Source organism: Lissotriton vulgaris, chromosome 6 (assembly GCF_964263255.1).
Source record: "Lissotriton vulgaris chromosome 6, aLisVul1.2, whole genome shotgun sequence".
NCBI classification, from domain to species: Eukaryota; Metazoa; Chordata; class Amphibia; order Caudata; family Salamandridae; genus Lissotriton; species Lissotriton vulgaris.
The window spans coordinates 1,014,113,820-1,014,130,148 of NC_141694.1; the positions used below are offsets into that span (position 1 = coordinate 1,014,113,820).

The 16,329-nt window shown below is 43.1% G+C and overlaps 1 protein-coding gene across 3 annotated transcripts in view; it reads left to right on the forward strand.

Annotated features, from left to right (window-relative positions):
* VIT (vitrin) overlaps window positions 1–16,329 on the forward strand; it is a 1,955,513-nt gene that overhangs the window by 609,879 nt on the left and 1,329,305 nt on the right. For all 3 annotated transcript variants that reach the window (XM_086927073.1, XM_086927074.1, XM_086927075.1), the window contains exon 6: window positions 6,382–6,515. In XM_086927073.1, the coding sequence (XP_086783199.1) occupies window positions 6,382–6,515 (134 nt within the window). The remainder of the gene's footprint in view (window positions 1–6,381; window positions 6,516–16,329) is intronic.

Genomic DNA, 16,329 nt, shown 5'->3' on the forward strand with positions numbered 1-16,329 from the left:
TTTAGTGGTAGCCAATCCAAAGCAGGTGGTTTGTGAAAAAGTCGAATTCAGAAACAACATGTGGTTCGGGATGAGACATGCACGATGCAAAGCCTCAGTGCCTTGCGCTTGGCAACTTTTAGAACCCTAAACAGACTTAAGATCAATAATATATTTCCACAGCTCATAGCCACCAGTTGCCAATTGGTCAAGAAAGGACTTGGAATATAACAATTTAGTGTGGGTAAGTCTAACTTTGGAAGAGGACTTTTTGGCCATCTTAAAATAAAATGCATTAGGATTTGACTGATTAAAATCAGTAAAATATGGGAATCTCTTTAAAGGAGAACTGGAGCTGCCTTCAACAGGAGCGGGGCAAAGTTCCCATTGCGTATATTTAACCATATTCCTCCTTGTGTTTGCCTTATGCAGGTAGTGATTTCCATAGTGTTGCTAACAGAATAAATCACCATAATTAGCCGAATTTAAATATAAATCCTCAGCATCAAAAGCAGCATAATATTTCAAATAAAAAAATAAAGCCTCTGCGTCCTGAATGTCCCAATCATCAGAGCGTATATTTTGTTTAATTACATCCCACATAGAAACTCTTAGGACATTCTGGACATTAATAACCTCTGTGGGACTGTGAATCTGAAATTTAACAGCATCCCACACAATCCCATCTAAGACGGGCCAAGCAGTAATATTCATAAAATCCAGGTCCCTCTTCATTCTGTGTGATGAGGAATGGGGTGCCAATGTTTCATTAATTAGTCAAATAGCAGTTCGTTCTTCTATGTAGTGTCCATTCACAAGACGGAAAAAATACACCAAAATCCATTTGACATAAACAAAAAAATTGAAAAAAGCACCAACCAGATGTAAGTCCAAGGGGGAATCAAACCTTTTTTTTCAAACCAAATTGCAAAAACAGAAAGTTTTGAAGGGACTTCGAAATGGTAGAGTTAGTGTCAAATGAAAATCTGGACTCAGTTGCCAAACAGGTCTGCAAATCAGGCATTGACAAGTCTGTGGGGTAAGTATACTCAGTTTCATTAAGAGGATCATCACACAGGGTATTCGATAAAGGACTTGAAACAGCAGGCATCTCGAGTGCAACGTCAGGCATGGTGTTAGGAGCTAAAGCCAAAACAGAATTTCTCTGCAATGCTGGAGAGGAGACCGCAGGTGTCATGCTAAGAAGAATAGGCCACTCTGTGTAGTTTGACATTGTCAATGGAGATGTACCTTTTTTCTTTACGACCCGGAAGTGGAGGTAAAACGACTGTTCTTGTGCCCTGCACGCCAAGTGCAGGAACTGGAGCTCGATATGAGGGACCAAACTCTTTCTTGTTCTTGATCTTCTCTCTAACCAGTTCGCTGACTCTGGGTAGCCAGCCAACTACCGGGATCTGCAACGCAGCATCAGTTGTGGAGGGCAAGTGTTTCTTTGCAAGACTGTCTCTCGTCTCTTGTGGAGTCTGTAAAACTTTACAATGTTCATCTACGTCAAAGGGGGCAGCAGCCGTCGCCTGGTCTAGACCTTCAAGGTCCGGGACAAACATTTTGATTCCAAAGAGCATTTCGTATGGGGTCCGCCCACCCAGAGACCTTCTAGGGAGATTATTAAGTGCACGCTGTACGCTATTGAGATGGGCTAGCCAGTTCCGGCCTGTACCTATAACTCTGGCTGTCAATGTTTGCTTTAAGTATCGGTTCATACGTTCCACAACACTGTTGCCCTCAGGCGGGTATGGAGATGAAAATTTGACCTGGACCCCCAATGAACTCATGGCATCCTTGTACACCTTAGATTCGAACGCTGGACCCTGATCTGAATGGAAGGTACCACAGGCAAAAATTCCCACAAAGACACGCAAATCTCTTATGACAGTTCTTGAATCTACACTTCGGTGTGGCCACACCCAAACAAAGCGCGTGCAAGAGTCAACTGCAACTAAGATGTACTTATACGCAGTATCAGAGGAAAAAGGACCTCAGTGATCTAAATAAACACAACAAAGTGGTTTATTAGAAATGTACAACTGTGTCTGGGGCGGACGCGCAGCAGTCGAAGGCTTTATCTGCTGACAAATGTCACAATGAAGGACATAATCACCCGTCTGTTTGTACAGTCCCCGCCACCAGAAACGATGTTGTAACTGAGATTCAATAGCCGAAACACCTGCATGTGCGAACACAACACCCTCGTGGGTAGCTGTAATCAGTGTGGGCCTGCGGTCCACGTTGGGAATCAAGTTCAGCCACCCAGATCATTTTATGTTTCATTGTGCTACCTTTGGAGTCACGATAGTCGCTCAGAGTCCAAAAGAACAGATTATCATTGTAAGACTGGACACAGTAGTAAGAGTCACTCACAATAAGAGTAGTCACACCAAGATAAGGATGATATGTCTTTTTGGCTTGCAGAGAAATTTGACCAGCTGGACGCAGTTTTTCCTAATTCAAGTCCTGTTGAAAAACACAGAATTCTTACACTTAGTTTGCCCAAAGACTTGGTACCAGAAGCCGGTGACTGCGAGTCATGGGGTAGAATCTTTGCGGCAGTGTACACGAGGTGCTTTGGCAGTCCGTCAATGGCTGTCCTTCCCTCAGTCATTAAACATGTTCAGGATGAACACGGAACTGAGGCTGTGGTTGAATTGGGAATGAAACTCGTTGGCACATTTGACGTAGTTTCCGATCTCGTTCTTTCTAATATAAAGGGAGATGCGGTAAACTTCCAAGTGTCTAATGCTTTGAGCGATGTCCTCGATGCTGATAAATCCCATCAGTTACCGAGAATTATCACAGCAGCTTATAAGACCATAGGCCGTAATAGTTTAGGTGTCAAGCCTTTTTCTGCAATAGAGAAAAAACAGACTCCGGGTGCGAAGTCTGATAAAGACGAGCAACCCAAATCTCAAAAACTAAATTAGAGTAAGAACAAAAGACAGGGTAAACAACAACAGAAACAAGAGTCTCGTACTGCGTCACCAGTGTCTGCGTCTACTGAATACACTTATGACTTGCGCAACCGCACGAGGATTAAATCGCCTGATCATTTTCAGGTTCCTGATCAACGCTCTCCTCATTCTTTACAGGACACATCGTCCTCATCATCCGGTGGTGGAAGCGGCAGCAGAGGACGGGGTGGCCAGCAGAGTCACGATCAACCCTGCCCAAACGACGGAAAAGGCAAGCAGGACAATTCTACACAGAAAAGACCCCAGTTTCAGAAAAAGAAAGTTGCAGCTTTAACAGCTAGATATGCCACAGATAGTGAGAATGCAGCTTCGGAATCAGATGTGGGCACTGACGCTGTTGGACAACGCAGCAGAGATTACCATAGTGCGAGAGGCCCAGCGTCCACTACTGAAGGTTACAGCGACTGACTTATTCGTTGTTGTTGAGACAGCTGACACTAGACTGAAAGACTTTTTGAGATTGACCTTTTAATTGAGGGTGACATACATAAGGGGTATTTTGGGAAAATCTGACTACCACGTATGACATTTTGTTAACGGAGGCTGACTGGCCCCGCCTTTTGTTCTCACAGCTCCGAGAGGGGAGGAAGTAATCCTTCCTAGTTTCGCGCACACAGTGTCGAAAGAGCATGCGCTGAATTTTGCAGAAGAGTGGGCTAAAGTGCTTGCGCCGGCTTTGAACCATACTCACTGTGGTTGGGATAAATTCTCCCCACAGCATGAGATTCCCTTACGGTCTATGCCGCAGCCTCAACCCCAGTATCCCATGCGGCGTGAAGCGAAAGCTTCCGTGGCGGAAATCCTTAAGCAATTGGAATATCAAGGAGTGATTGAAACTTGTGTGTCTCCGATGAATAACACTCTTTTTACTGTGACCAAGCCTGATGGTTCTTACCGTTTGGTATTGGATTACCGGCATTTGAACTCGCATTGCCGTACCTGTGCAAAACCGAATACCCACAGCTCTGCCTTAGTGGATGGTCTTGTGCGTAAAAGGTTTAAAACCACACTTGACATATCCAATGTTTTTTTTTGCCCACAACATTTCGGATTTAAGTAAAAAATGGACCGCTTTTACCAGTGGTGGCACACAGCGAAAATGTAAACGTTTAGCTATGGGCTATAAGAATAGTCCAGCTGTGTTTGCTGCCCATATAGTCTCTATTTTAGATGGAGTCTACCCAGATGCGTGTTCGTATGTGGATAACATTTATCTCACAGACGACAAATTATGGGCGCATCTGTGCCGTGTTGACCGCATGATTTGTAATTTTGCCGACTTCGGTTACAAATTCGAGTACACAGTGTTGTTCCTGGGCTATGACCTCAACAATGAAGGTCGTGGATTGGCTCCTCACTTCTTGGAGTAATGCGCACAACTGCGCACTCCTACAACACTGAAAAAAATGCAATCCTTGCTAGGATTTTTGAATTTCGGGCGTACTTACTTTCCTGAATATGCCCAGCGTATAAAGCCATTATATGCTTTGATACAACCAACTTTTACCAAATCGTGCTGGCTGCCTGAACATTCAGACATTTTGCAATCTTTGCAGGCTGATCTTCTAGAATCTAAATTCTTACTGATTCGTGATAACCACGCCAACCTGGTAATAAGAATCATCCCTGGGGATGTGGGGTAAATCCAGCCAACACAGGCAAAGAAGCGCCTGGAATGGACAAAGGACCTAATCTAATCTCCGTTAAACTATGGGGAATGGCGCCATTAAACCAAACAAGGTGCTGCCATGCAGAAATCGGAACCTCCTGTGTCCTATAAGGAACATATACCACGGGCACGGCTGTGTGAGTATAAGTGTGAAACACCTGAGTAGCCGCATCCACTGCAGGAAACGTCACCCATGAGTAAAATATCTCAAACGGGTATGCCACCTCAGCACTCACCACCAAAATAACCGCCAAGCCCTCCAAGATGACGTTATAAGCCTGCAAATGATTGCTGACCGCAATGCAACTATGCTGCGGTATGTCAACGTTACCCATAATGACACAGAAAAGAAGAGTTACAATGTAAAACAATGTAGCACAACTGGGTAGTAATTCAAAAGGAAACCGTTTGAAATTATTCAAGCTTGAAAAGACCTATGTAATTACAGGTAGGTTTATCCGTCACCACTGTTATCTGGAAACAATAGTGAGTGGGTCATGGACTGATATAAGCACTACTCAAGCGTCATGTAATAATACTACCATTGTTAGGGCACCATGGAATAATGGAATAGTGGAATGTTTTTGGCCCGTCTTAGATGGTATTGGGTGGGATGCTGTTAAATTTAAGATTCACAGCAGTACCTGTGTGGGGGATTCATCTACCTCTTCATGTTTCACCATGCAGACCTGGAACTCCCTGTATTGTACCACTCACAGGCACACATATGCCCAGTGCATATATGCAGCCTACACACACTGCACAGCACTGTATCCTTCATGTACTGTACCACTCATAGGCACACATTCATCCGGCAAATACATTTAAGATGCACATATTGCACAGCACTGTATCCTTTGTGTATTCTACCACTCATAGGCACACATACATCCAGCACACACTCACGATGCACACACTGCTCAGTACCGTATTATCCTTGTATTGTACCCTTTCAAGGCACACATACACCCAGTGCAGACACACCATTTATATGCTGTGCAGCACTACACACCGACCCGATGTTGGCCGTCGGTCAGTTAAGCACACAACAGCAGAAACTTTAACTGAGTGAGCCTGTAGGCCTCACTCCAATGACACAGGTTAAAAAGGATCTGTTCTCTCCTACTGATCACTACACAGTATGCTGCCACCACACGTGCTCATGCTGCTTAACTCCAGCTGAAGCCAGGCCTCTCAACATTATGGGCATAATGTTTTGGGTGACAATCCCAGTCCCACAAAACTGCAATTTGTGAGACAGGTCTATGTCATGGTACACACACATGATCCATGTTTGCTGCAAAAATCAGCATTAGGAACCCAGATATCAGTACAATTGGGCACTCAGGGCAGGGGTACATGTCCATTACAATGCAGATGACTTTTCCATTCCAATAGATCTATTGCTCCATCCCAATAAATATACATATGTGCTCTGTATCTAATGAATTACTAGAATGTGCATGGAAAACCATTTTCAGTACAAGTAAAGACAATCTGGATGCAGTTGGGGGCATGAATCCAACATTGCTTTATTAACCAACAAGACATGTCCCTTACATTCATAATAATACAAAGGGGTGATACAATTTACTGTATGCATTTATTGTATGATTTTATTGATGACATTCTGACAAGAAATGTTTTTGAATTTTGAGATATGAGCCGTCCTTGATTCACATTATATGTATTTCATAAACATTGTGCTCTAATGTATGATGTTTACTTTTATTGTTCCCAAAGTGGTGTAATTGATAACTCTGGAGGAAAAGTCCTTGTTAAAAAAATTCCAGGTCAGTCTGGATATAGAGGAAGCTTCTCCAATGGAATTCGGTCACTGTCTTTGCCACGCTGGAAAGAATCCTTTATCATTGCAGGTAACGCACTGTACAAAAATATTTCACCATTTGCTCTGCCATCTGTAGGTTGGACACATACATTTTTTGCCATCCTTCTTTGCCCATGTATGAAAACATTTCAATATTGTATGTTTTTGTATCACCAGTTTATTTTCACAAAATATAGAAAGTACCAGTAGGTAAAAAATGCATAACGCATTTTCCTGTCATGTACAGTCCAACATGCATGTATTTTGTCTAAATGTTCAACCATCCTGTAAGGAAGCATACGCCTGAGTTTAGCTATCTCATTGTAAACAATCCTGAATCATATTCCTAAGCTATCACTTTCATGTCAGTTCCCCGCCCATTTTTTCTGTGCATAAGAGGCAGAGACAAGGATAACGTCAGATTAATCATGGCGGTACAATGCAACATTGAAACTTAGGACTTTATTATTCAAGTGCCTAAGACCAGTCTCTGGAATGTGGAAGTAGGAAGAATAGGGTAGGAATACGCACCTAGACCAGCTAGACAGTGCTTCTTTGCTCCCCATCAAGGTTTTTAAAAAAAATTAAATATCTATCTGTCTATCTATCTATCTATCTATCTATCTATCTATCTATCTATCTATCTATCTATCTATCTATCTATCTATCTATCTATCTATCTATCTGTCTGTCTGTCTGTCTGTCTGTCTGTCTGTCTGTCTGTCTGTCTGTCTGTCTGTCTATCTATCTATCTATCTATCTATCTATCTATCTATCTATCTATCTATCTATCTATCTATCTATCTATCTATCTATCTATCAATTCACTGAAAAAAACAAAGGTTCCAGGGACATTATAATTAGGCTAAGATTTAACTCATAGAAAACCAGTGAAATTAAGCAGTTATAGTTACCTGAGCTAACTATAACTTACACCCCCGCAATGCACTGCTTATGGCCTCGCATATTACATCACTCATGACATGGTCAGTACGAGTGAAATCTTAGCCTAACTATAAGGCCCCTGTAACGTTTTTTTTTAATGAATTTCTAAGGTTTTTCAAATTCTATTTTCTAACTATAAAGTCACTGTAACCTTTGTTTTTTATGTGAATTTCTATTTTTTTCAACTGATAGTCATGTTTGTAGAGTGGTGAAGAAAAGTAGTAGGGCCTCCGACCAGCTTTTAGGAATTCTGCTATGTGGGACTTACTGGAGGTAACAGAAGGGGTTCTTGACCGCCAAGGACCCTCAGCATCCAAGGGGACTTCCTCCCCCAATCAATTGTGCATCTGGATAAGCATTTGCAGAGTGTTAGAGAAAGGGGTGGAGCCCCCAACCAACTCCCAGCAATCTCGCTGTGTGAGACACACTGGAGGTAACAGGAGGGGTTATTGGCAATCAGGGACCATCAGGATCCAAGAAGACTTCATCCCTTCAACCAGCAGTGCATCAGGAGGCATGTTTGCAGAGTGGTGGAGGAAGGGGGCATGACCTCAAAAGACCTCTCAGCAATCCACTGTGTGGGACTTACTGGATGTAAGAGGAGGGTAGTACGCCCCCAAGGACCCTCTGGCAGCCAATCAGATATCAACACGAGATCAGGAGAGGTCGCTGATCCTCCATATCTCTAAATATATATCTGGAAATGTCTTTAAAAACCTCCGCAACTACTGAACAGATTTACACCAATTAGCAAAAAGGTCACTTTCTGGACCAACAGCTACCTTTTTGCCATATGTACTGTAATTCCATTCAGCAATACCGGATGTAGCCTTCTCTAAAGTTCCTATGGAAATTTACATGAGGAAAACATGTTTTGGACCCTGCCTTTTTTATGGCTTCACTTGACGGATCATCCTGAAATTTTGAAGACAGCAGCTGACATGTACGGAAAACTCATTTTGAAAATTTTGTGAGGATTTGTCAAATGACAGCAAAGTCCTATGGAAATTACATCCTAACTATAATTACTTACTGGCAACTGGCAGTAGGTAGTAGGTTTATATATTCACTGAAAAAAACAAAGGTTACAGGAACTTTATAGAAATAGAATTTAAAGTAACTTAGAAATTCACATAAAAAACAAAGGTTACAGGGATTTTATAGTAAGGTTCATATTTTAAACACATTTGCGTCCCTTTAAACTTTATTTTTTCAGTGAATTTCTTTGTTTTTTATTGGTATTTCCTAACGATAAAGTAAAGTTATTATTAATTTTTGTAAAGGTGTGAGGTCCCCCATCAAAAAAAAGAATTACACACATAGGTATATGTGAAATGATTGAGTTACCTTACGTTGTAAAGGCATATGTTTTGTGCCTAAATCAGTTATTAAAGTTGGAGTATCTGACATACCAGTTTAAATGTAGTAATGAAAACTAGTGGCTTTTTATTTTGCAGAATTATATACCACGACATTAAGGTTATACACGGGTTGCTCGAAAGCAAGATGGCGATCGCATAGGAGCACAGCTTCCGAGCTCCTGCTCCAGCCCCCTCTATCTCTCACTGGATGGCTTAACTGCTTGCGGTGTGTGGATGCCAGATGGCATAGCTGTCTTCGGAGCTGCTGAGTTTTTGGATGGGACAGGCAAACCTTGTTAATGGCATTTTTGGGCACGGTATGCTGGTTGTGTCTAGTGCAGTGTTGTGGAAGAGGCGTCTTGGAGCGCTCTTGGCATTTGCTGGGAGGTTAGCTTAATCATGTTGCTGCGTCCTGAGTGAGTGGGTGGGAATTGCGGCTGGAAACTTTGGATCTGCCTGGACGGCGGCATCAGAATTTCCCTCTGGGGCAGCTTCCACTGAGCCTTTCATTATTCCTCCAAAAATGGCGAAACAACCAAGGGAGAGACAGGAGTCTCCCCTGGCTAACATTGAAAAGAATGCAGGTGGGGGGTGGAGCTTGCTCGTGACAAAGATGGCCGCTTGAGCCCTGAGCTCCACGTGGTCGTGCATTTACCCTGCATTTATCCTACAGTATCATACTAACTATCTGCCTCCCGCCTGAGAATCAAGTATCGGAAAGCGAGCGCTAGTAGCAGCCCTGACTTGAATCGATGAACATCCAGCCATGCCGTAAAAATCACTGTTGGAGGCGGAGCGACCCTAGGTCGGCAGTCCCCGATCTTGAGTGCAGAAAAGGGCAGGGCTGTGCCGAGCGACGTTCGGCTAGATCAACCGCAGTCCTGCGGTAACTGGGAACGGCCTTACTGCCAGTGGGGATCATCGATTGTTGCGGTCTCCGGGACCCAAGTGCTGCGCAGAAACGAACACCCCTGCGGAAGAACGAGAATGACGACGGAGGAGGCACGGCCGGGGTGTCCGGCCTCGCGAAAGACTGGCTCAGATGACGGTGTTGTGGGTGCGCCGACTCTGTGTAGGTTGCGAAATTACTCAACTACTATCTTAGTCTTTTTGAGTAATTTCATGCTGCATCAATCTATTTTTGAGAAGGCTCGCCCAGAGGCGAGAAGGAAATATAAAGAGTCTTCTTTTTCCGTGCTCCCTGACTTCTGCCATATAACAGTGGAGTGCCGAAGGCGTTTGTGGCAAGTTATCAAGCTTTATAAAGATGATGGAATTTGGGCGTTTCTGTTGGCACCAGCCAGGTTGAAAACAATAGTCGGAGGGACTGTAAAATTCTTCTCCTCTGACATACAGGCAAGCGACTATCTCGAACAGGCTTTGGCGGAAAGAAGAAATGTATAGATTTTGGGTGTATTAGTTAGAAATTATAAGCTAGGTTTAATATACGTGGGTTTCTCTTTAGCTTTTTTTTGTATAATGAGGGTGTTTGCGTATGGGTTGTTCTCTCACATTATTTTTGCAGGTATTTTTTTTTCTATCACATCGATGTGTGGGGGTGGAGGAGTGTCTAGGGGTGGGAGCTTGTAGTGTTTCTTGCTGTCTCTATCACACAGACCTGGTAGGTCTGGCTGCTTTCAATGGCGGGAGTTTGACTGGGGGAGGGGGGTTGATGGGAAGAATGGGGGAACTTGTTGAAAATTTGGTATTTAAATTGCAGGAAAGTATTATTGGCTTGTTGGTTCTTTTTGCAGCACTGAAGGATAGGGTATGGTTTGAAAATAGGATCGGATGGGGGAGTTTGTTCTGGCATTATATTGCTTCTATTAGTTTTGGTGGGGCAATTTGGATGGCCAGAATAATGTACTGGGTGGATGTTTAAACTTCGCATTGCCACTATTAATATCTGCAGGCTAAATGACAGATCTAAAAGGAGAAGGGTCCAAGATGATCAACAATTTTCAAAAGCAGATGTGTATTGCCTTCAGGAAACCCATATAGCACGGAGTGATAGTGCCATGCTGAATTCTCTGGGGTAAAGGAAGTGTGTCACACAACCCAGGATATTAGGACTAAGGGGGTAGTCATCTTAGTTAAAGGGAATACTATTATACCAGGGTGAAACACAGTGGATAAGTATGGCATATGGGCTATAATGGAGTGCAAAGCAGCCAATGGTTCTTTAATGCTGTGTTCAATCTATGCTCCAGTTTTAGATGATCCTTGCTTATTGACTTTTTTTTAGCTCTGGTGTCACCTTCTTGGCCGGCACCATGTGTAGTTTGTGTTGTCTTTAATATAACTGGGTCATGAAGAGCTCCGGGGGATAGTAGTGTCGCTAGCTTGGAACGCAAACTGCAAACTCTAAGATCTTTTAAAAACCTTCTGAGAGATATTCGTTGCTTGGATGTTTGGCCCAGCTTGAAAGTCCAAGAGCCTGGATATACCTATTATTCTTCTCCCCATTGCAAATTTTCTAGGTTGAATTATTTTCTAGTGTCACCGGTTCTACTTAAGGAAGCTCAGGCGACACTTTTCTCCAGAGTTATGTCAGATCATAACCCCATCATTCTGGAACTTCCTCTTGATCGATTAAGAAAGGAGGTTAGAAAGTGGGCGTTCAAGAGGGCACTTTTATCTGACCTAGAATACGCAAATTATATCAAGGGCTGGATTGTGCGATATTTTAATATTAATAAGAATAGTGCCTTCCCTGGAATGGCTTGGGATGATTTTAAGGTCACGGAAGGGGAGAAACTCTCAGGTATAGTTTAGCTAAGCAAAAGAGGGGCCAGGGACAGATCAAAGAAATCTATCAAAAACGTAGCCTCCTGGGGAAAGAATTGATCAGTACGGTGGCTAGGGGCGGTGATTTGTCCCATGGGCTAAATTCAATAGCTATCACCAAAGCATGTCTGAATGATTTTACTGCAGAGAAAACCGCTGGGAGGTTTTTGGCCAAGAGCCAAGAATGTTATAAATATAGTTGATACGTTGGTCGGCACCTTTCAGTAAGGGCAAGACAGCAACAAGGCGTGGGGCATGTCAGGCAGATCAGGAACATGCAAGGTACAGTAGTTTCAGACCCCTCTGAGTTCAGGAAGGCTTTCAGGGCATTTTATATGGATCTCTACAAGGCTTCACCTGTAGGAGGTTCTCGGGACTCTGATGCACAGGTGGATTTTGTACGCCTCTGCACGACTCATCCTGGACATCCCCCGTCGCAGCCACATCTCCGAACACCTGAGAGACCTGCACTGGCTCCCGGTCAACAAGAGAATCACCTTCCGTCTCCTCACCCACGCTCACAAAGCCCTGCACAACCAAGGACCAGGATACCTCAACAGCCGCCTCAACTTCTACGCTCCCAAACGCCAGCTTCGATCGACTGGCCACGCCCTCGCCGCCGTCCCCCGAATCCGATGAGCCACCACAGGGGGACGGTCCTTCTCCTACCTCGCCTCCCGACCCACCTCCGCCTGACCCAGGACCACCTCGCCTTCAGGAATCAGCTCAAGACCTGGCTGTTCGAGCAGTAGCGGATCCCCCTCCCCTAGCGCCTTGAGACCCTCCGGGTGAGTAGTGCGCCTTATAAATGCTTTGATTGATTGATTGATTGATTGATTTTGTACCCAGTGTGAGCGTCTCCCAGGACTAGAGAGAGGCCTCACTGCCAGGCTCCTGGGGCTCCGCTAATATCAGTTTCTTTTAAAGAAAGGTAAAGATCCTACAATCCTGGGTTCTTATAGGCCAATCACATTTTTAAATAGCGAAGCTAAGTTTTACTCCAAAATTTTTCAAGTTGGTTAATTAATGTAATGCAGCGTCTTGTCTCAGCCCGGGAGCGCAGTTTTATCCAAGGGAAGGGAATGACAGACCAGGTGCGGCGGGTAATTTCATTATTTGATGCCACTGAGATTCTTGTGAAGCCCTTGGGAGTCACTCTGCTTGATGCTGAGAAGGCTTTTGACAGAGTGTTGTGGGACTATCTATGGATGATCATGGAGGCTAATGGCCTGGAGACATCCTTTATTGATGCAATGTGGGTAATGTCCATTAATCCCACTGCTCGATTACGGATAATGGGAGAAGAGTCCGAGCCGTTCTCAATAAAAAGCAGAACAAGGCAGGGTTGTCCCTCCTCCCCTTTGTTATTCGCTTTGTATATAGATCCCGTTATCAGGCAGTTGGAAGCCTCTGCAGATATCCCTCTTGTCAGCCTTCATGGCTGGGACACTAAAATGTTGTCCTATGCCGACGATGTGTCTATAATTACTACCGACCTTGACAAGGCACTGTGTTCTGTAGGAACGATAGCGGAAACTTGGGAATCAATCAGGCTTCTTATTGAATAGGTCTAAAACCCACGTTCCTATAAATAGATTTACCTCCACTTTCGATCGTAGGATTGTTGATGAAGCAATATATATGGGAATAAACATCACAGCAAGGGTAGAAACTATAGTAGATTTAAATTTGGCCCCTACAATGGGGAAAATCAAGAAGGATTTTAGTTGATGGGATAATCGGAAGCTCTCGCTAATGGGAAGGTGCAACCTTGGTAAAATGATGCAATTGCCACAAAAATTGTATATCTTTTGCACAATTTCCCTGGAGATACACAACAACTGGTTTAAGCTAATCAAGAGGTCAGTTGCTAGATTTATCTGGTCCTATGGGAGGACCAGAAGGGCTAATGCATGTTTGTTTCGTTAGGGATAGAGGGGGGTGGGGGCTTCCTAAGTTCAAGCTATATTATCTAGCAGCAGTGTTTCAATATTATGGCCCTTTATTTAACAATAAGCCAAGGGAGGGGGACGGGCCAGGCTATGTCCCCTCAATTTTTGAGATTTTGATTGGGGCAAATGCTAATGGCTGTCTGATGATGCTTTATGAGCTGAGCTATTTCAAAAGAACTCAGTTTCAGAACCTGATTACTGCATTCTAGAACTGGGCTTGTGTTCAGAAGAAACTGGGGGTGGGCAGATATAACAGTTTCCTTTGCTTAGGAATGATCAGCTCCCGAGGATCTTACAAGGTGACTGTTTGGCCAGATGGGAAAGGAGGGGCTTTTGCAGGATCATATCACGTCTTTCGAAAGTGGTCAGGGGTAGGTTTAACATTGGCCCTCAGGACTTTTTAAAATGTCTACAATAGAGGGATTTTCTTCTAAGGAACGCTAGTTGTGTGGTAGGCTTCACACAGATTCCTTTAATGGAAGTGTTAACAAAGGGTACAGGCCCCTCAATTATACAACTATATGGCTGTCTGTTAGAAGGGGCCCCGGTCTATCTGGATAAGCATAGACTTAAGTGGCAGGGCAGGCTCAAGCTTCCGGACTCTTGCTTTTTGAAATCACTTGAGCTGGGGAGTTCAATACTGTGCTCAGCAAATTTGCAGTCACAGCATTATAAAACACTTTTTGACCTATATATAACACCTGCAAAAATTGTTAAATGGGGTGGAGATTATGGGACCTTTTGTTTTATATGCCAGACAGTTGGTGCAGATCTGGTACACATATTATCCACCTGCCCCAGTATAAAATCAATTGGCTTGGAAATATTTGGCTTTTTGGGTGATGTACTCAAAGTTGACATCTCTCTGTCACCTCCGTTCATGCTATTGGGGATAGATGAATCAGAAAGAGAGATTGGAGAAATCTTAATTTTCATAGAAATGCCAGTTTTTAGGCTCTGTGTAGCTTCAGCTTGGCTTGACCCTCTACCCCCTACCTTTCAGCAATGTAAGGGGCGCTTCTTGCATATCTATAAATCATAAACAGCACTTTAAGAACGAAAAAGAAAAAGGGAAGGATTGAGGGAAAGAGGATTTGGAGGCCAGTCTCGACCAGAGTTTCCTTGTTCAGATAGAATGAATGAGCTCCTTTTTCATCTGATTCCGATCTATTGTTGTTTTGTATTCATGGCCAATTTAATTAAATCTGCTCTTACATTTGTTGCTGCACTTTATGTCATCAATAAAAAAAGACAAACAAATACAACAATCAAAATAAAGGTTACACACGGTTCAGTGCAGCTGTTGCTGAACCAAAGTAGTTGTAACTTAAACTTACCAGATAAAAAGTCTGATTTTGACCTGTTTCAAACGCCCCCACCCCTGCAATATATTGGAACATAAGACAAGGAGGAGAGGCCATGTTCTCAGTTATTTCTGCAGTTTACAGGAATTGACGGTATAACACGTCCTCTGAAGCGTCTTCACTGGTTTGTGAAGCTCAAAGTTTGGAATAAAAAGAGAGGTTTGAACAGCTAATCCTTTAAATCGGGAGATGCATTAGGAGAAGAAAAGGGGCATTTACAATAGTGGGGAGGGGAAAACACCCAGTTAATAGAAACATAAGTCATATACTTTATTTTTTTCACGAAATAGCATTTTTTTATAGCGGTCAATATCATGTGCGTTGTTATTTTATGAAAACTATATCTCAGTCTCTCTTCAGTGATTTGCAATTGTGAGGGTGTCCTCAACAACCCTGCGCTATCCTCTTTATTGCTTGAAAAATATCCCTAAAATATACCTGGTCTTGTGCCGATGCCAGCAATTATCTGTGGAAGAATCAGCGATATGAAGCTCTGTATTGCATCCCAGTGACGGACCAGCCTCTAAAGAGAGAGGGCGGACTCTGAAAGGCCAGTAGAACAAGAAAGCGTCCGTTGAATTGCAATCACAATCCTACAGGACCCCCATAAGCACCAACCTTAGAAAGATATACCACTTTCACTACAGAAATCCCATGCTGCCACAACAGTCACTTGTATTTTCAAACTTTTTTTTATGAAAGGCGAGTATTCATATAATTCTATAGTAATGTGTCCGTCTGATACAAAGATCAGTTGTAAAAATTCCTAAATCCATTCTAAAATCTGAAAAGCGCGTAGAGGAGGTTCAAATACCTGTGTTATACAATACTGTGCTATGTGCTAAGTGCTGTTTAATTCAATACAATAAAAACTCAGGGGCTCTGGACCACTTAAGATAAAGAGCGTTGACTATTGTATTTTTCTAGCTATTTCGTAAAACTGTTTTTTTTGGCCCGCTTGGCGATAGGGTTATTCATCTCTGCTTTTCTAAGGGACTGGCACAGTAGATGTATAGATATGCATTGTATACTTTTGATGTGGATCTGAGTGTCCTGTAAACAGAAAATAGAAGCTCGAAACACAGGCGCCTCTTGTCAGCCTTTTTCTTGTAGTGACATTTTCTGCTATAAATCTTCTTTGGCCTTTAAACAGATTTTCCCCTTCTTTTTAATCCTAAGTGGCAAAGAATCTCGCTCGAAATGGGTTAAAGGCATTTCAGAAGTGCAAGCATTAAAACAGTTTACATGTTTATGGGATTGTGTAGGCCTGTACCCTATTGTGTTTTCCTAATGAACGGGTTATTATGGGAGTACGAAATACTCATTAGGTCGAGCTTGAGCCATTGCACAAGTGCAGCTCTGGAGAGGATCTGTTGTAGTACAGTACGAAGAGAAGCCCCACCCACATCGCCGTCCATATTTTTCATTGGCTTGTGTCTTTGTCCTTCGTAAAT